The sequence below is a fragment of the Chenopodium quinoa genome, unplaced genomic scaffold (genome assembly GCF_001683475.1).
Source record: "Chenopodium quinoa cultivar QQ74 unplaced genomic scaffold, ASM168347v1, whole genome shotgun sequence".
Classification (NCBI taxonomy): Eukaryota; Viridiplantae; Streptophyta; class Magnoliopsida; order Caryophyllales; family Amaranthaceae; genus Chenopodium; species Chenopodium quinoa.
The window spans coordinates 2,122,305-2,144,134 of record NW_018742263.1 but is presented as its reverse complement, the minus strand read 5'-3'; the positions used below and the strand labels follow the sequence as shown (position 1 = coordinate 2,144,134).

General features: G+C 33.0%; 1 protein-coding gene across 1 annotated transcript; it reads left to right on the top strand.

Moving 5' to 3' along the window:
• Positions 1 to 1,568: 1,568 nt before the first annotated feature.
• On the top strand, positions 1,569 to 11,978 carry LOC110683724 (expansin-B3-like). The gene is made up of 4 exons (XM_021860123.1): positions 1,569 to 1,957; positions 3,373 to 3,679; positions 7,670 to 7,799; positions 11,378 to 11,978. Exons 1-4 carry the CDS (start codon positions 1,795 to 1,797, stop codon positions 11,573 to 11,575), a joined length of 798 nt encoding a protein of 265 aa, XP_021715815.1. The 5' UTR covers positions 1,569 to 1,794; the 3' UTR covers positions 11,576 to 11,978.
• The last annotated feature ends 9,852 nt before the right edge of the window (positions 11,979 to 21,830 follow it).

Here is a 21,830-nt window from a genome sequence, read left to right as displayed (position 1 = left end):
TTTCTAATAACAAAATACACGCGTTAGTAACTTCAAGGAAAATAACAAAATAATAAATTAAATTAAATAATTGAAAGAGAGATTTGGGACCAAACTCTCAGAAATTAAAACCTTTCACGTCTAGGGCGAAGGCAACTTCGAATTATGCTAGGTGTTTCTTCGTCTTGTGAATGCGGAATTTTGTATAGAAAATTAGAGAGAAAAGAAGAATTCTTAAAAACAAGAAAACTAGAGAATATAAGAGAATTAGATAGAATTGATGATAATTCGTGATGAAAAACGGAGGTTTTAGGAGGTTATTTATAGAGAAAATCAGCCAAACGGATAAAAAAACAAATCAGAGTTTTGACGAGGATAAAACAGATTAGCGCTAGACGCTGAACGTTAGCGTTAGGCGCTAAAGCTAGCGCCAGGCGCTAATGTCAGTCGTCAGGCGCTAATTATTATTTTCACGCGTTTTTCTTAATTCAGATAAATTTAGCCGTAAAGAAGGGCAAAATCGTATTTTCCTTAAAAACACTCTTTTATTCTGATTAAAACTCTAAAAAGTCAACCAAAGTCAATTTATCAATGCTAATTGAATTAGGAATGAAAAGAACTTTCTAAAAGAATCTAGAAGAATAAAATCAATTCTAATTGCATTAGGAATGATAAATCCATATTAGGTCCTCCTCTACATCATTGGGCCGCATATAAGTATCAAATCGGGCCCAGTTTAGTAATTTGGCCATAACTTCCTCATTATTCATCGGAATTGGGCTTATAATATATCGTTGGAAAGCACTTTTCAAGCCCCATCCAACTACATCATTAATGGACCGTTTCCATGGACCAAACCAAACTGGATTGACTGTTTTCTTAAAATAGGTTTTCAAAAACAAAGAGAAGAGAAAAGAAATTAAAATTATCCGCAACACTAGACTTTCCACACTTTCACTTCATTCGATTATGATTCGACGCGAAAGGTACTCATCACCGGATTTGGTTTTTGGGAGACACAAATGGGAGTCTACATAACTTGACCTGTTATTATCCGGACCTAAACCCGAGACCCAAACCCGATAAGATATATGACCAGACGTGAACCGACTCAAGCATGACTCAACCCAAACCCGACCCGCATAGGTTACGACAATAACCCAAATTGACCTGACTCGAGTTGACCCGACCCACTCTTACCCGACCCATGTACCCGAATTCATAGCTCTACTTTCACCTGCCCCACTACCTTTATATTTCATTATTTTTTCCAATTTCTTCTAAAATTCTGTGCATGGACAAATGAAGCAAGTATTTTAAAACGGAGAAAGTATATCTTAATGATAAAATTTTTACTCATACCTACCTTCCAATTGAAAACTAACAATAAAGATACGAATCAAGCGTAATTAACGCCAATACCGTTAACGGGACCCACCACAGAAACGAAGTGATGGTAGTTATGTAAATATGCCATGATTTTTTTTTTTTTTTGTTTTGTTTTTTGTCCCCACAACATTTTCAAGTAATGAATGCGCACCGTGTGTAAAATCCCTAGCCTTTTGGGCATTATAAAACGAGGCCACCACTTTGGGTCTGAAAAACAGAACGAACTAAAACTACTACTCACTATTCACTTTCTTTCTCTTTTTCTAGGGTAAACAAAAGAAGAGCATTTCTTCTTTGTTGCCTCCCAAAAAATAGAAGTGTCTGTAAATGTTTATTTAAATCGCTCCACCATACTTTTCCTCCCCCATTGCTTTGTTCTCGCCTCTTTTACCTCTGCAAACCCGAGGATTCAGATTTTTACCCACAATGTGGTCGTTTAAGAAGCATTTGAGCCTCTGTTTAGCAGGGGTTTTTTTTAATTTTGGGTTTGAGAAGGTTGTTGCGACGGCATTAGGCAAGAAAACCGTCGCACATTGGAAACCCGCTACTGCTACTTGGTACAGTGAACCTAATGGTGACGGCAGTGATGGTGAGTGCGCTTACTTGCTTCTCAAATAAAATTTTAACTCTTCTTGCCTTATTTCCGCCGCTTTACTCTAGTAATTTTGACACAAGTATTGTCAACTTTTTATTGTTAATTGATTAGTGCAATAGTGCGTTAGCTTACATAATTTTTACTAATTGAGCATTGCGTTGTTATTTCAGTTAGTAATGTGAAAGTTCTTGTAGTCTTATCTATTGCATTTACTTTATATTCTAAGGGTCTAGCTTAGTTTCCTAAGCTAATAAATAAGTGTACATGACTTTATGTCATAAACTCCTAATTAATTGGTCCTACATTGCTCGAATTATTACTGTATTGTAGAAGTAGTTACGAGTATTTTTAGAAAAAATAAAATTGCCCTGCCTTGTTTCCAGTGACCTTTTTCTAAGCGTGACTTACATACTTGTTAATGCAATAGTGCAATGTTACTATACTAGGGCTTGTTTGTCCGTTGTTTTTTGTTTTCAGTTTTCAGTTTTTAAGAAAACAAAAAATCAATAATAAGAAAAAAGTGTGTTCACTTTTTAATTGTCAATTTTCAAAATTATCTTGAGTTTAATAAATTTGACTAATTTTTTTATTCAATGTGACATATATTGTATGATTTTGAAAAATAAAAAACCAAAAATAAGAAATCCACAATGATGTCAAAGGAACCATATTAATGATATTTTAAATTATTAATAAATGTGATTTATAAAAGGTTAACATTTGATAATCAATTCTAACAAATAATTATAGTTAGTTTCATGTTTACATATTCATTGATCAAAGTAGTGGGGTAAATTTTCCATCGTACAAGAAACAAATTGGGACACCTAAAAAAAAATGGAGTGAAATTAATCTTTTTTTTTTTTTTTTTTTTTTTTTTTTTTTTTTTTTGTAGTGATTTCAAACATGTTTAACTTTTGGATACATATAAAGAAAAGTTATAGGTGATAATTATCGAATTATAACTGCAATTTTTAGTGGAAATTTTTTAATTGCTACCATTACTTAAGTATTTTCTCTTACTGTTAGTAAAATTAATAAATTATTTACACTAATTTTCTTTTTAAATGAGGTACAGACTAGGAGGAACTAAAATTATGATGAGTAGTTAGCTACTAGTGCTCCGTAAAAGAGTAAATTATCTGCTTAGCTTTTTCTAGAATGAGAATCTATTGAGACTATTGTTAAATTGTTATACTCCTTAATATGGCTTAATATTATCCACCAAAAAAAAAGAAGTTAATATACTAGACGAAGTGTTATCAGTAGTTCATATTACATTATCGAAGTGATTATTAGTTTTTCTTGATCTTAAACTAATTAAAATTTTCCTTGGAAAGTAAAATCTGCTTAATTAAGATAATAAATGAGATAATTTGTGAATAATGAAGACGGAAAAATTGATGCAGGTGGGGCATGCGGGTACGGATCATTAGTGGATGTAAGACCATTTAAGGCACTTGTCGGTGCGGTTAGCCCGATCCTATTCAAGAACGGAGAAGGTTGTGGGGCCTGTTATAAGGTCAAGTGTTTGGACAGTGAAATTTGTTCTAGGAGAGCCGTTACTGTTGTCATTACTGATGAGTGCCCTGGTGGTTATTGCTCCGGTGGAAATACCCATTTTGACCTTAGTGGTGCCGCCTTCGGTCGCTTAGCCATTGCTGGTGAAGGTGGTCAGATTAGAAATCGTGGGGCCATTAATGTCATTTACCGAAGGTAACTTTCTTCTCTTTTTATTTGTTGTCTTGTTGAGTTGTGTAGTGTACTAGTGTTATATGAAAGCGGTTTAAGAGCATCAACACTCGTGGTATAATTTTATACCACGGTGTAAAAACTCATCAAAAACATGTAATTTTTACTACATTGGTAGTATAAAACTATTTCATTTGATGGTATATACCATCACATGGTAAACAATTGCTTTGATCCCTGTAAAACATGAACCCACTAGGTCACAGCATGTTGTCTGATTATCATGTATTTTTTATTTATTTTTTTCAATTGCATTTTGAGAAAAAATTATAAAGTAAAAAGTTATGAAAAAATTATCATTGTTCATAATTTTTCAATATCTATACATAGACACCCATATTGATAGTTTTATATATTTTTTCGAATTCATTTTTTATTATATAAATTGCTTATTTTATTTAATTAACTTTACAAACATTAATTAGTTATTTTCAATAATAAAATAAAATATAATTATAATCAAATTAAGTGTATTATTAATACAAATAGGAGAGAGAAAGTGTGGTGGTAAACTTTTTTTATACCTAGGATAATTTTTGGAGAAAGTATATTATATTGTGGTATAGATTACGTGGAGGAATGAAAAAGTGGTAGAGAAAAAGGGATGATATAAATTTTTTATACCATGAGTGATGAATGATGATGGTCTAAAAACGTTAAATGAAAGTGATTTTAGGACTCAATGCTGGTTGTGTATAAAATATTTTCTCGGTTATATATTACGCCCCAGTTGACACATTTATTTAAATAAGTTTGTTAATGCAAAATTTTATTTAATTTTGTGAAAAGTGCCGATTTACTAGCAACTGTCATCTTAATTTTTTTTTTTTGAAAGATCTTTCATCTTACCTTAAAACATTAAAATTGTACACTTTATTTTTACTTGTCTAATGTTGGTTTAATTTATACTTATACATAATACGAGTATTATAATAGCCAATAAGGGCAGTTTTGGGAGATGGGTTATGTAATTTTGTTCTCATTTGTTTTAGCCTTTTTGACTGGAAGCATTTCTGACGTCTATTGTTTTGACTATTTTGACTTCATGGAGATGTACTGTGTTTAATGTACTCGCTGTTGACTGCTCTCTGCTCAATTGGTAGTTTTGTTGCCAACTGACTGAAAATTTGTTATGGAAAGCTTGTTTTATACTCATTTCATATTTTAATAAGTGTTATACTTACCGAATTCGGTCGTGTTTTAATAGGTTTTTTTTTTTTTTTTTTTTTTTTTTTTTTTTTTTTAATTTTTTTACAAAAAACCACATTTAAATATTACATTTCTTTATCTCATGATACCCACCCAAACTCACTACTACTTTTTTATTATAACTTTCGGCTATTTCACCAAATGTCACTAAGAACTTACAAAATTCACTAAATGGAAGTTTTCAAAATTCACCAAATGCCACTGACAAACAAAAACAATACAATGAAATTTCGTGCCACTAATAACATATGGACGTTAGTTTTCCGTTAATGCAATTCTTATTTCACCAAATGCCATTATTTTGGAAAATTATTTAACCAAATGCCATTAATTTTTAAAATTAATACACAATAATTATTTATTTTAATGAATAAATAATACTTTTTTCGATTTTCGTGACGAATATTGTTCGGATAAAGTTTTAGGGGTCATTTTGACCTTTTATGAGTAAAATTAAACTTGAAATTGGAAAAAAAGGTAAATACCCCGTTTTGCATTTTTTTTCCGAAAAAAATATACGATATCGACATAAAAAACGGGGCATATATGTTTTTTAGTCAATTTCGAGCTTAATTTGTTACCATAAAGGATCAAAATGACCCCACAACCTTACCCGATCAATTTTGATGGTTAAAAAATAATGACACGCTAATCGAAATATTTTTCAACACATAAAACGGAGCATTTACGTTATTTTTTTGTCAATTCCGAACTTAATTTGTACCCATAAAGTTCAAAATGACCCCCAAAACTATACCCGAGTAATTTTTGCCACGAAAATAAAGGAAAAAAATATATTTTTTTAATTAAAATAAATAATTTAAATGCATGACACGTGTCAAGATTTAATCTTAATGACTATCGGAGTTAACGGCCATAAGTCATTAATGGCATTTGGTGAATTTTGTAAAAGTTCGATGCTATTTGGTGAATTTTGAAAACCTTGATCGCATATGATGAATTTTTTAAGTACTTAGTGGCATTTGGTGAAATAGCCGTATAACTTTCCTCACACATTCATTACTTTTTCAATAAACTATTAACCCCACTATATTTCTCTTACAATTAATTAATAATTCAACCACTCCAATTATCTCTTATTTTATTTAAGTCAATTAAATTGTCTAAAACTATATAACAGCCAAAGTGTAACACTTATTAAAACATTAAGGGAGTACTTGAAATTTGTATAAATTATCATTGTTATTATACTTCTTATTATATGTATAATTCTTTTTTATTGATCCATATATATCATTAAGGGGTAAAATAGTAAAACTAATGAAATTTTTTGTTCTCAGTCAAAAAGGTGAAAAACTATATGCGAGTCTGTGACGACCAAAGTCTTTGCCTCACTATATTATAATCACCCAATTGTTACTTAATAATGCTAATTTTTAAATATATTCACCTACTAAGGGCTTGTTCTCATACGTTTATTTTTATTTCAGCTCGCTCAGTTAAGTTCAGTTCCTAATTTCATTCTCTTATAAAATATTTATTTCAGTTCAGTTCAACTCAGTTCAGTTCAGTTCAGCTAAGTTCATTCAATGAGAACAGACCCTAAGTCATATTAAGATGTTGGCCCTGTTTGGGAGAAAGCTGAAACTGATTGAGTTAGCAATGATTACAATAAAATTATGGCCATTATAACAATGAAATTTATACCCTTGATTGTAATTATATAAATTAGTACCTTTGATTAAGTTGACCAAAAAAATAACCAAAAAAAAAAAAAAACTTTTAACTGTTTTTTTTTTTCCAAAAGCAAACTACTCTATCTTGTACCGAAACTTCAATTGCTAATTCTCTGCAAATTGTGCACAGCCAATAAACCCATTTTTAGGAAAATCATATTCTGAACATTAATCAAATTAAAAAATACATAGACAATGGTAATTTAATGTGACCAACAAGGCAACAAGAGTATTTATGTACTGTATAAATATAAAGTAGGAAAAAAAATTATACAACGGAGTAGTATTTTTTTAATAGACATCGAATGGAATGAAGTTTTCCATGGATGGTACTACGTTTAAATTTTGATCTTGAAGCATAAAAAGGAAAATGCATGGTTTTTATACTATAAAATGTTTAATTTTTGGGGAAAAGAAATCTCTTACTAGTTTAGATTTAAAAACTAATTTTTTCAAATGAAGTAGTTTTTTTTTTTTGTTTTTTTTTTTTTTTTAAGTCATAATGAATGGATAAGACCGTTCTTAAAATAAAGGGTTGAGATTTAATGTCATTATAATGACCACAATTTTATTGTAGTCATTGAATAAACTTCCTTTTTTATAAAGCAAAATAAATAATTACTAGATGAAGCTTGTGCGATGCACGGTTTAATTTGTTTGAATTTTTTAAAACATTTTTTTTTAAATTTTTGTGCTAAAATTTGTTACACATTTAGATTAAATTCATAATATCAAAAGATAATATTTTATATTTAATTAGTTTAAACTTAAAAATTTTATTCGCCAATTTTGCTTACGTGGCATTTGAATTATTTAATTCTGAAATAAAATAATAATCTCTTATTTGATTGGCTACAACTAAAATTTTTAATCCTACATGGCTTCTAAGAAAATTAAATCCTACGTGGCTCTCTAAAAACTCGGGAAAAAACTCCCCTCTAAATATATATATTAGATAGATTATCTTGTTTAATAACGTTATGGGCCTTATGGCTAATAATTTCGTGCTTAGATATATTTCTAACTTAAGTTTCTATAAAAATTATAGGACACCTTGTAAATATCCTGGAAAGAAGGTAGCCTTCCATGTAAACGAAGGCTCGACTAATTATTGGCTTTCTCTTTTGGTGGAATTCGAAGATGGAGATGGTGATGTAGGTTCAATGCACATAAGAGAGGTAATGTGTTCAGGCGTCACTTCATACATTTTTCCTATAATAATATTAATAATAATTAATAGTAATAATAAGGAAATCTTGATTTTTACCACCTCTAAAAAACCACTTATTTGCTTTTATCACCTCCATAAAAAAATGGTTTATTTTACTACATTACAAAAAAAAAAAAAAAAAAAAAAAAAAAAAGACTTGTAATATCAATCACCGCCAACTAACGGATTCCGTCCATAATCCGTTAATAAGATCTACTATATCCATGTGTCACCATATTATTGGGTAAATTTTTTTTTAAAAAAAAACTAATAATATGGCGACACGTGAACATGGTAGGTCCCACTAACGAATTTATGGACGAAATCCGTTAGTTGGCAGTGATTGGTGGTAAAAGCCAACTTTTATTTTTATGTGGTGGTAAAGCTTTTTTATGAAGGTGGTAAAAGCAAATTTTTTGTTTTTTTTGCAGGTGGTAAGTCAAAATAACCTAATAACATTAATAATGCCTCGTTTTTAGTTTTTATTCAATACTAGTATAAGCGTATATCTCTTATTATGATCGTGTTTTGAAGACAATATATGGATAATAAGAGTTTCGTTAATGGTTGTAGTGAGAGATTAACTTGTTTGTAAATTTCTTGCTACGACTAACCTGATCATTTTATAGACATGATAAAAAGATACTTAACATACAAACAGGATTTATGTTTAGTTTTTTTTTTTAATTTTTTTGGGTGAGTGTGTGTTGACAGGATAAAACAGTGTTAAAGTTAAAATAAAGAAGTATGTAATGAGAAACTATGAAGTAGAATAAAGTTTCTATTTTTGAGTTCAAAAGATCCATTTTAAAAGATAATTTGTTAGTGGTTCACTAGTTCATCCATCATAAAAAAAGTTGCATCTTTTAATCTGTGTCTAAAAGCACTGAACAAAAGCAGTGGAAATCTGTGAAGGCAATATCTTTTCATTTCTAGTAGAATATAATTTTCATGAAAAATATAAAAAAAGGTAGCTTTTGTGTAATACAAAATTAAAACATATATATAATCCCAAATATCACGGAACAAAGTTTGTAATTCCACCAAATCAACGTTCTCAAGCTACAATTAATCAATTATTATATGGAGTAACTAAAGAAGATTAGGAAAAAAAAAAAAGTGTAGTTGTTCAGAAGAAGAATTAAATTTGTCAGTTTTGGTCGTGACAAAGTGTAAATGCGCAGTGTGCGCAATATAGCGTGCATTACTGTGTATCATGTTTGTTTAGCTATAATTTGCTTGACCCTCTTTGCTAAAGATTTTTAGTGGGAGAACATGCAAAAGGACCCTACTTTTTTGTGTGACTTTTTACATCAAAGCATCACCTTTCGTTTAAATCAAATAATAGCCTCTCTTATTCATTCTGAAATGGAAAAATGTTGAGCCCATGAACAAACCACATGTGAGCATTCTCTTGTCCCACACTAAAACACTAAACACTATAGGGGGAGTGTAGTGGTAATGAAATCCCACATTGAAAGAATTCAAGAGTTACCACCACAATATAAGGTTAAGGGGCTACTCTCCTCATTGCCATGTGGTTTTGAGGTGGAACCTCCTTGGTCTTGTGAAGTGGTGGACTTGCACTCTCTCGTGACGGGTGCGGCCCAGACCCGTATTTAACAAAAAATCGGTATACTCCTTCCGCTTAGGGATGTCAATGGGGCGGGGCAGATGTTGGCCTTCCCATCCCTATCTCTACCTAACATTTCCCCACTGACATCCCTACTTCCGCTCATAAATAATTGTTTCAGTTTTACTTTTATGTTTACTACAACTTAAAGTAATATTTAGCCATTTTATATCGAATTATTTAAACATATTACTATGAAGTAACTAAACCATAAATCAGGTGTGCAATTCGGGTCAGATTTGTGTGTAGTCGGAGCTAAGCTCCCGTGAACTGAATTGGGCAAACTCAAAAGAAAAAAAATAAATTATTGTACTATGAAATAAATGGAATTTTACATAGCAATAACATTCTATAGACATACGATTAATGTAAATGTCAAAACATCTCTTTAAAACTTGACCCTTTTATCTTTTTTCTCATTGTGTTTGAAAATTGTGTAAAAACTCATGTAGAATACAGGTGTGTTTTGAAGGTGTATCTAATTGTTTAATTACTAATGATTTCTTGATCGAATGTAGCCTTCGATACAATATATTAACATAACCTAGGTAGCTAATTTATTAGTATAATGACCTAGCTCATGTGCATCATTATTATTATAACCAAGTCAAGTTCGCGACTTGATTATTAAACTAAGCTTCCCATAACTAATCAAATGATCAGTTTCAGAGAAGCAGAAAATTGCCAACTATGTCTGACGAAAGTATTTAACTTCTAATGTAAAAAATTAAATGACGGCTTCTTAATCCATTAATTAACTGTTTAGATTCCCCCTAAATAAAAGGGTTTGGATTAGAGACGTTACTTAAAAGTTTATTGATTAAGAAGCCGTTCTCATGAGCAAAACAACGTATCTAAGTTATTTTTTCCAGAGTTTTAATACACCCAAGTAAAGATTTACCCTATTTCGTTATCTCTAGTAGTCTACTAGAAAGTGCATTGTAATGAAATATAGTTAGACAAAAGAACTAGCTGCAAATAAGGTTTTCATGATGCACCATCAAATGTCTTCTCCACTAGAAAAAAGGCATAATAATAATGAGACAAAAATTTATACTAATTTTAGCATCCTACCTTTACTTTGGAACTTGACGTAATTTTCCATAAATTAATAATATCTATGTAAACAAAAGGATGATTTAACATGAGTCAGGTAGATTATTCATTGGCCATATTGTACATGATTATAATTGTGAATCCAATTGTAGTAAAATCATTCTTTCTTGAGGTTCGAATTTGGGGATGTCTCAATGTCATGTTAAATGTATTTATTTCAAAAACAGCACATATGGTCATATTCACATTAGTGACATACTATGACTTAACTTTTTCGAAAAATTATGTACACACGATGTATGTATGAGGATATTTTTACTCCGGTCATTTAAAAAATGACTCGTATTTTTTTTTATAATAAATAGTTTAATGATGATTTAATTTTCTTGGAAACTAATTCACATAATTAAAGAAATGTGGTATGATTAAGGCCATTATACAAGACTTACTATTGAGCATTTTACCACCTATATGGCTCCATACCACTCTAATATCCTAATCTATGTTTGACAAAAAGTGTGGGCTTCTTTGTCAAACAAGCTTAGTAAAATGAAACGGAGGAATAGTATTGCTTGTGCATTATGTTATGTTAGAATATGTTATATGTGTACAAATGAGCCTTTTTCTTTTTCTTCTTTTGTACCAAACTACCAACACATTTGGTTTATCACTACTCTCTAGTTAAATTCAAACTTGAGTTTTTTTTCGAACAACGTTAACATATCCATTGTCCAAAACTTATTTTGATGTTATTTTCGAACAATGTTATTGGTTATAATCATTTTCTACTAGTACTTGTAATTATAAGAGTTGGAGCTTAAAGCCAACATGTGAGTGTCTTTGATTGAAATTAGCAGGCAACATCAAGTAAGTGGATTGAAATGACGCATTTGTGGGGAGCAAATTGGTGCATAATTGGGGGACCTTTGAAGGGCTCATTTTCGGTTAAATTGACAACACTTTCAACGGGAAGAACCCTCTCAACTAGGGACGTCATTCCACAGAATTGGTCACCGACAGCTACTTATACTTCACGCCTTAACTTCCTTCCCTAACTATCGTGTTCCATTCTCATGAAAGTGTCTCATACAAGACTTTGCCCCTTTTGAAGGATTGTGTAACATTCTTATGGGATGGTGCACATACAACTTAATATCGTGTTTCATTATTGTCCATCTTTTTTTTTTTTTTTTTTGAAAGAAAGATGAAAAGTAGCATCTGATGCTCTTTCATTTTTCTTTGATTATCCCTCTCAAAGTCTTTGTAATTGATGCTTCTTTCTAGTAGGGTGATCTGGAAGGGTTTGAAGGGAGCCCTCTCCTAAAGGAGGAGAGAGAGCGACAGCATGTGAGTCTTCTTTGTATGATACTATATAGTTGTAAGTTTGTGAGTTATTTATTCATGCCGTGTTTGTGTTTTTTTTTAATCATGAATGAGTAGCTTCAAGTTCAAATGTTAGTTGTGATTATGGATGAAAAATATAATATGTAAGACTATTTAATTTCATCATTCTAGCTGCTATTGACTTCTTTTCTTCGTTTGTGCTTTTGTATGGTGACCCACTAATTTTCTTTGTAGCACACAATTTAGAAACAAACTAAGATATATTGTGCATCCAATGGATGCTTACAATTTTAGTGGGTCAAATAATGTGTTTGTCTACTGTTTGGGTGAAACAATGTGTTTAAGACTTTGAATTTGATCAGTGTAAGATGACCCGAAGAATACCTACACAGAAGAGAACAATTGGCCTAGGGGTGTGTCTTAGGAAACCCCTTCAGTTAGTGATGTCAAATTTCAAACCGAAATCGTTAATTGTTCGAAACAAATCGACCCAAATGAGAACCGAACCGATTAAAACCTGTTTTTTTTTTAAAACCGAAAACCAACCCGAACCGTAAACCGAATTGATCCGAATAATGTCACACCGTATAAGAACCGAACCCGTTACTGAACCGAACCAGTTTTAAACCGAACTGTAATAAAACCGAGCCGAAAAAGAACCGAACTGTTTCTAATCCGAAACCGCTTTCAACCCGAAACTGTTTGAACCGGGATAAAAACCGTTTACACCGAACCCTTAACAACCCGCGACCCGTTTGCACCGAACTATATAAACCGAACCGCTTGCAAACCGAATCGTTTATGAACCGGACCACTTATAAATGAATCGGCTTACTATAAAGAGAATATTAAAATGAAGTTAAAAGGTGTTTTAAATGAAATTTAATTATGCACACATGTTTACTACCGATCGAGCATTATTATTTTTCCCAACGTTTTTTTTTAATGTAATTATATGGATTAAGCAAAATAATCTTACTTTTTGCAATACAAAGAACCATTAAGAATTTGTTATCTTAGTAAAAAATTCTTCATGCCAAATTAATATTAATTGAAAATTTATCATAGTATAAAATATCTTCTTGCCAAATTATTATCATAGTATAAAATATCTTCTAATCCGAACCGTAATTTAGTATACTTGAAATGGAACCGATCCAAATAACTTTAAACCGTAGAAGAACTAAATCACAGTTATAAATTGAACCGAAAAAGAACCGAACAAGTTATGAACTAAACCGAAAAAAAAACCAAACTAGTTATAAACTGAATCGAAAAAGAACCGAACTGTTTCACCCGAAATCATTTCCAACCCAAAACTGTTTGAACCGGGATAAAAACCGTTTACACCGAACCGTTAACAAACCGCAACCCGTCTACACCGAATTTTTTACTACCCGGACTGTTTACAACCCTAACGGAATTAAAACCGCTCAAGAATAAACCGAAACTGAATCGAACCGATAACTTTTTAAACCGAACTGAAATCAACCCGCGAGACACTTAAACCGATTTCAAACCGACCCGATTTAATACCGAACCGATTTCATACCGAACCGAACCTGAACTGTCAAACCGTTTTAACAGTACTACCTCCAGTGTTTAAGTTAGTATGTGAGATTGAAAGCTCAATGAGAGAATTTAATGCTTCCAAGTGTAGTAAATGAGAAGTGATTTGTAGATACCTTTGTTTATGTGGTTTTGGAGTATTTATACCTTACGAAATACAAATATGGGCCCTAGTATTGATGGGCTGTTTTGGTCTATATGGCAAAGGGATAATTATTAATGGCTACACGGCTACACCCCCCTTTAGCCAAAACTGCCTACACCCCCACCCCCCTCCGCGCGAAATTACCATGTAGCCCCTACATTCCTCACGAACCACATTTACTGCAAATACCCTACCAAAAAAAAAATGTACATCATTACTTGCAGTTTTCATTTTCTTTCTCTATATTCTTTATCATCTTCAATAATTTGCAAAATTTCTAGAAGAAATCTCAAAATTAAGTACAACAATCAAGAAAAATGTCTGATATAAGGACGAAACTGTGCTAGATTATGCAAAACAACAACAAAAGTCACGCACAATCGTAAGTACGTTTGTTCATTTTTTGAAAATAAAATACAAACTCTAAGTTTTATTAATCTTTTTGTGATTTTAATTTTCAGGAAAAAAGAAGATACATCAAATGGCCAAAATGAATTGTTGTAAGTAATACAGTGTAATTTTACTAAACATTGGTTAAAAAAAAAACAAAACAAGTAGAACGAAGTATTACTGTGTTTGTTTTCAAAAAAAAAAAAAAAGTATTACTGTGTTTAATTATTTTTATTTTTTGAGCGAAGTATGATCTTCAAGAGAGTAAAGAAGACAATTATAGGGAAATGTAAGTGTTATTTACTTAATTTAAAAGTGTTTATTTGATGAAACACTTACATTATGGAGTTATGTAATTCTTAATTGATATTTTATTTTTTAAATATGTGTATAAACAGAGATGACGATAATATTCCTATTCAATCAAGAGTAAATAAAATACAAAATTAGCGCTAATGTCGAGCGGTCCTGCTGAAAATGAAATGTTTCCAATACTAATGTATAATGATCATTTATAACTTACTAAATGTTCATATGCACTTCACTAGTCTTGATTTCTATTTTCATAAATATACATGTTTGTAGTTGTACATTTATATGTATAACAATGTTCATTTTATCGTAACCTTATGAACATATATAAATTTGTTCATGTGCAAATAATGAGCGTGAGCAAATATATTAATGTGATTCTTTTTCCATTTATGTACAAGTCATTATAACTAAGGATAATGAACATTTAGATTTTATAAAATAAATGATCAATCATCACAATTAATTTATATTGAAAATTACTTTTCGATAAATGTTCATTTTTCATTTAGATAGATGTTCATTATGATATTAGTATATGATCATTTACATTCTTACTTTACATAGATCTACTAGGGTTCAGGCTTGAGAGAAATTTACCCTAGTTTTGTTTATGACCATTAACATATTAATGAATGTTTTACTGGTATTTAAACATATGTGCATTTGAATTTAAATACGTACATGTTCATTCTCATATCAAAGATATCCACATAGACTATAATAAAATTTGTTTTAACCATATTAAATTAATATATGCTCAGAGCGTCATTTAAATATCATACTACATACATTTTAACTCTAATATTGATAGATTTTTATTCAAATTTGATACATAAATTGGAAATGTGTATATTCATAATATATTATGTATGTTCAATCACATATTAAAAAACGTTCAAAAATAAATAACCTATTGTTCATTCATCATAAACCTTTGATGATCTTATTTTAAAATATAAGATAAGCTTATGGTATTTCATCCACATACAATATCAATTCATATTAAGCTGTATTTTGACATACGTAATTATTATTAATGGGGAAAAATGGAAATTAAAAATCCAACCTTTGCGCGGTCTTCCCATAAAAATTCAACCTTCCATTAATCTCATAAAAATCCTACAATTATACCGCACCTTCATCTAAAGATCCATTATATGTTGATGACCGATTTTTGTAAGTTATATGCCACGTGTCAGCTAATAATAGGCCAATTACCTTTTTAATTATTAAAAAACAAAAATAATTAAAAGAAAAAGAAAAAGAATAAATCAGAAACCCTTTTCCATCACCACCACCTTCCCTTGCCACCACTCCCTATCCCCATCCCTCCCTCCCTTGCGTGCCCACCAATTAGCTTTAACAGCCACAACAACTCCGATGAACTCACGCACAACAACATCCCCACAATCACCGAACAACGCATCCCGGAATCTTCATCAACCTTCACATTGCCACCACTCACCACCACAACACCAATCAGCTCACGCATAGCCCACACAAACCACCTGACTAGTCCGCAACAACAATGCAGTTACCTACTACACCAATAATCAACAACACCAATGACCCCCTTACCCTCATCACAAAACCACAATCGCCTCCCAACAATAGCCAAATTAAAAAACAAAGTAATGTCATTAATTAAGATCAAACGGTGTTTATTTGATAATTTCGATTTTCGGTAATGATGAGCGTTGGTTATTCAATGATGAAGATTGATGATGTATTTTGATGGTGTTTGAAAAAGGGAATCAAAGCCCAAGTTGGAGCAGCCAATTCGAATTGAAGAAGAACTAGGGGGCGAGTTTAGGGGTTGAGTTTTGTGGGTGGCTGGGGTGGTCGGGTTTTAGGTTGGTTGGGGTTGTCGGGATTTTAGGGTGGTTGGTGTTAGGGATGGGGTTTTGTGTGTGGTACATAGAGGAGAGGGAAAATCACTAGAGGTGTATTTTGAAAGGAATGGTGTCCTTCGAACAATTGTATTATTCTGATAGAGGGTTCGGAATTATTAGAAAGCTAATTATTTAGTGAGGTCAAGTGATCGGAATTTCTGGGTGGAGGCCGCTTCCGATCAGTAATATTATTGAATAATTAATATTACGGCTTAATCTTGACTGAACCCTTCGGGTCACACCCAAGCAACCAGCGAACCGAAGCGACGAATTAATTTTAAAGGATTTAATGAGTCGCCCCAGTTTAGACGCCCATTTGTGTCTCCCCAAAACCAAACCCAGTGATAAATACCTTTCACGTCGAATCATAATCGAATGAAGTGAAAGTGTGGAAAGTCTAGTGTTGCGGTTAGTTTTAATTCTCTTCTTTCTCTCTAATTTTGAAAACCTATTTTATGAAAATAGCCAATCCAGTTTAGTTTGGTCCATGGCAAGGGTTCAATAATAGTGTAGTTGGATTAGGCTCGAAAAGAGCTTTCCAACGATATATTATAAGGCCAATTCCGATGAATAATGAGGAAGTTATGGCCAAATTACTAAACTGGGCCCGGTTTGATCTTTATATGCGGCCCAATGATCTAGAGGAGGGCCTATTATGATTTATCATTCCTAATGCAATTAGGATTGATTATAGTCCTCTAGATTCTTCTAGAAGGTTCTTTTGAATCCTAATGTGATAAGCATTGATAATTGAGTTTTATGAATTTTATTTAGAATAAAAGAAGTGTTTTAAATGAAATTACAGTTTTACCCCTCGTAAGCTTAATTTTATCAAAATATAAAAATGTGTGAAAAAACTGCCTGCAGCGCCGCACCACAGGCTGTCGCGCGGGGACAGAGGCATGTGCGGCGCTGGCGTCGTGTTTTATTCTTCTTGAAACTCTGATTCTTTTTTAATCATATTCCGACTTATTTTCGTTATAAATAGCCTCCTTAAACCTTTGTTTTTAATGATCAATTCTCATCATCAACTCTAACCAACTCTCATCAAGAAATTCTTGATACTCTCTCTCTCTCTTATTCAAAACCAACCTTTTTACAAACCAAATTCCGCATTTACAAGATCTAGACACACCTAGCCCAATTCGAAGTTGCCTTCGCCCAAGACGTGAAAGGTTTTATATTTCTAAGGGTTTGATCCCAAATCTTTATTTCAATTATTTAATTTAATTGTTTGTTTTTATTATTTTCCTTGAAATTACTAACGTGTGTATTTTGTTATTAGAAAGAGATACGAGGCATCCAAGTAAGTGCTTTAATTGTTTTTAATTGATATTATGATATAGAAATCATGCTTAGGTTGTTATTTTGATTCCTAGTATCATGTTGAATGTTTTATTGATTCCTAGTATCATATTTAGGGTGATTTGCTTATATCAATTATGATTCCTGTGATGCTTCCTATTTTTTTTCCTAATATTCATGTTAGGGCTAAAGCTTTGATTTTTATTGTTTAGTGACATACTAGGGTTTGTTATTAATCTTGTTAGTATCATGCCTAGGATCTTGCTATTATTATGCTTTATTTTAACATGATTATTTTGATTATAATTATTATCATGATTATAAATTTTATAATTATTATGAATATTATGTTGCTTGATTTATATTTTTTATTGTTATTGCTTGATCACACCTTTTATGCATGTTTAAAAAGAATTTGTACTTGTAATCACGCTTAATAAGATAATTAATAATCTTGTTTAGGGTTAATATAATTATAATTCAAATGATCGCCAATAATAGTTTTATTTGTGCATTAATATTCAACCAACATAGATTAAACAGGTTTAGGTTTAACCTATTTATTGCATGTTAGTCAGAAAGCGCACATGAATACGAGAAGAATAAAGTAGAGGCCTATAATTAGGGCAGGTTTAATCTCTTTTAGATTGAATTTGTACCTTCATCCCCGAACTTCCAATCATGGTTCCAGGCCTATTGGAGTTAACGATCTCCTGGATCGTTAAGGGGTGTAACCATCACCTCTGTGAATGGTTTACAAGTTCCTAAGACTTGTTGGCGACTCTTTTGCTCTAGCTTCCTTCCCTTTAGACGCCACCATGCTTAAGTGTATGATCACAGTGGGGTTCAAGTTTGGGGTAATGCTTGAAATATTCCCTACACTGAGTAATTAATATTTAGACGTCGGAAATTCAATCTTAGAGCGTCGAAATCGAGAGTCGGAAGTCGAGTCGAAAATAATAAAAAGACGGGACAAGAAAAAACTAATAAATCAACATATTCCCAAAAATACCCCTAGCATCGGAATGCCTCACACAAACCGAGTTCTAGGGGCATGGTGGCTAGCAAGCCCACCAAGCCGAGCCTATGGCTGGCTGGTGCGTGCTACGCGCACCTGGGCTAGCATGGCTGCCACGGTCATGTGCGCATATGGCCAGCAACAGCCCGCACATATGGTGCAAGGCTTGCTGGCCGAGGGAGCTAGCAGCACCCCACGGTTGCAGCAGCCCGCATGCTCGTGTCGGGCCTGCTGGCCTTGGGTATCCTCGAGCAATAGGGGAAGCATGGCAGCCCATTTGGGGTGCCTTGGTGCCCTAATGGGGCTACCATGTGGCGCATAACAAGAGAGGATGAGAGGTGTGAGGTGGCAGTTTTTAGGAGAGGAGTGGGGAGCAAGTTTGGTCTCCCCCTCCTCCAAATGGTCCTCACTTAACCCCTCATGTGAGCTTAACACTTGTTGATTTATTAGTAGCTTGCTTATTTATTTTAAATCTCCCACATGGAAAGATGATAGGAATTTGAGAACCGTTGCCTATAAATACCAACCTAAGGAGTTGGGAATTCTTCACTTGAGTAAGTGTTGAAAAAGGCATCATAGTGTGAAAAACTTTGAACACTAATTACTCGGGTTTTTATGTCGAGCCTTGCTAACTCCGAGGCATTAGACCGATTTGGTGCTCGCGTTGCGGGTGGACCTTAAAGGAGGTCGCCGTGTGAGCGGGACTTGAAGGCTTTCAAGTAAAAGCTCGTTTTAGAGAGCGAAGCACGCTACAAAGGTAATAATTACTTAGTCTTGTGTTTATGTTAATTATGTTTATGGTTACAATTATTGTGAGTTTGGTTTTGAGGTCGAGTTTCCTTCCACAGTGGGTCACCGAAACCCAACAGCGGTATTGGAGCCTTGCTCATTTATTTTTATAATCATGTGTTTATCAAGGTGTTTTTATGGCTTAATTTTTCTAGTTTTAAGTTTCTAATTATATTAGTAGCTCGGTTTTATTAATTTTAATCTCGTATTAGAGCTGACTTCAGCTCCCGAACCCAGATTTTCGCCCAAAAATAGTGAATTTTGGGTGGATAAGGTGTTCTGAAAATGGTTTTACCCCTTTAGGACTATGTTTTTAGCCAAAAAACGACCAGAAAAGCACTTTTTGAGGGATTTTTTTGTTTTGACGAAATTTTTTAAGTCTTTCTAACCTTGAAAATTCATTGCATATTTATGGTGGTTATGTATTTGTTTCATTTCTTAATTTATATGCAATTTAAAACCCTTTTAGGCATGGTTACTTGGTAGTAATTTGTGTTTGCAAGTTTGGTTTTATTTTTCACATAATTGCAAATTAATTGCATTAAGTGTGAAATGTTTGTTCTTTGTTGCTTCCAAGTATTAAAGATTCAATCTTTAATTGTTTTAAGTGATTAAAACTTTAAGTTACTAAATTCCATGAAGTTTTTGTTCAACTTTTGATTTAATCATGTGTTGATTTGATTGGAATTAAAAGTTTAAAACTTGTGATAGAAATTTGTTTTATCTTCATATTGGAAGATATAATTTTTCAAGGATTCACAAGTATTAAAGTTGTAATTTTTATTGAACTTGTGTTCATGTTTCCAACTCCCTTTAATTTTTTCAAAATGTCATGATTAATTTAAATTAATTAAATTAATAGTGAGTGATTGCCCTTATTATTTTATTGCACCAAGTTAAACCAATTTTATTAAAGAATGGTTCTTGGAAATAATTTTGGCTGTGTGCACTTTTTGTAAAATTTTAATTAAAGTTGGACTTGTTTAATTGTTCATTTTTTCTCACTAAATTAGTTCTAAAAATTAATTTAGAATCAATAAATTAGTCATGCAAAAACTCGGATTTTAATCCCGAGAGTGTGGCACGCAAAACCAAGCCCGCCCGCATGTGGCTGCCGAGGTGGGCTGCTTAGTGTGCGCCATACATGGAAGCGTGGCTGTGTGTGTGCCTAGCTATGGTAGCTGCATAGTAGCACAGGCCGAGCAATAACGTGATGTGGTCGTGCGTGCGTGCGGGCTGCTGTGATGCGTGGGTCGTGGGCTATTGCATACTTGATGTTTGGTGCTTTGGTGCGAAGGGGCAAGCAGCCATGGGCATGTGCCTAACAACAGGTAATCCGTAGCAAACGCTACTAGGTCGACCTACCTAGTGCTTCGTGGGGTGGTGGAGGTACATGCACCAAGTCACATTGCATATGGAACGCATGTAGTGTGTGAACCACTTGAGTGCGGTTGGCTTTATGTTGCTTATTTTGCCATTTTAATTATTTTATTAATTTAATTTGGTTTTAATTATTTTAATAAATATTGGAGGCTAGGCCTCGATTTTTGAGCGGCATTTGGAAAATTTAATTTTGGCAAATAATTGGGTTTACCGGCTTAATTAATTGGATTAATAAAGATGGATGCGGAATTTAGTGGGAGCTTCAATAATTAATTGCGTTAAATTACATAATTAATTAAATAACTTTGACTTGTTTTAATTAGGCATGTTAATGGGATTAACGATGTAAATTAGTTAATAGTTTACGCGCGTTTTATGCATTGTTACCTGTTTTATCGTTGTAAAATGCATGGGTCATTCACAAATAGTGAAGGATGAATGGTGATAAGGGGATTTTTATCCACCAATCACCGTCTGACAAGTGGACCAACCAGGTTCCGCCACGTGTCCTTCACGAAGGCCAATAGGAGACTGCCACGTGTCAATCACAGATACGTCCTCTACGGACCAATCGAGGCACGCCACGTGTCCACCCATGCTAAATGGGAAAACCGGCCAACAAGGCCCAATCCTGTCTAGAGGCCCGGTCAGCCCTAGGTTTACCCTAAACCTAGAGAGTGGCACGCTTCTCAAGGCTATAAATACTTAATTAATCCTCATTAATTGAGCAGTGAAGAAAACATCAAGAAATCAAGAGAAGCAATTGAGAGGCAATTGATCAAGCAATTAATCTCACCTGAAGAACAGAGAAGAACAGAAACATTACGGAACACTAATAACCGGCTAATCTCGCTAACAAAGCAGATTACCAACATTAAACACTCTCACCTAGAGAGGTCTTATTACTTTAATTTCCGTATTAATTACTCCTTAATCAGGTACTAACTTGACCGTTGGAGGCGGAGCTCTCAGGAGTCTCCGTTATTTTGCAGGTACAGGCGTCCGGTTCCAGTCTCGGAATTATAACTCTCCCGCAGGACATCAGAAAACCCCGAAACATTTGGCGCCATCTGTGGGGAGAGTACTTCAGAGATGGCATCCAAGTCTGTACCGACTCCTGAAGAGAGGCGTCCACTAAACGACCCTCAAGTTCAGTCGGA

What these genes read in the sequence shown, in the direction of transcription:
- LOC110683724 (XM_021860123.1), top strand. Translation starts at nt 1,795, where the DNA reads ATGTGGTCGTTTAAGAAGCATTTGAGCCTCTGTTTAGCAGGGGTTTTT. An exon ending in TAATGGTGACGGCAGTGATG is followed by an intron (nt 1,958 to 3,372) that starts GTGAGTGCGCTT and finishes AAATTGATGCAG; the next exon opens with GTGGGGCATGCGGGTACGGA. An exon ending in ATTAATGTCATTTACCGAAG is followed by an intron (nt 3,680 to 7,669) that starts GTAACTTTCTTC and finishes TAAAAATTATAG; the next exon opens with GACACCTTGTAAATATCCTG.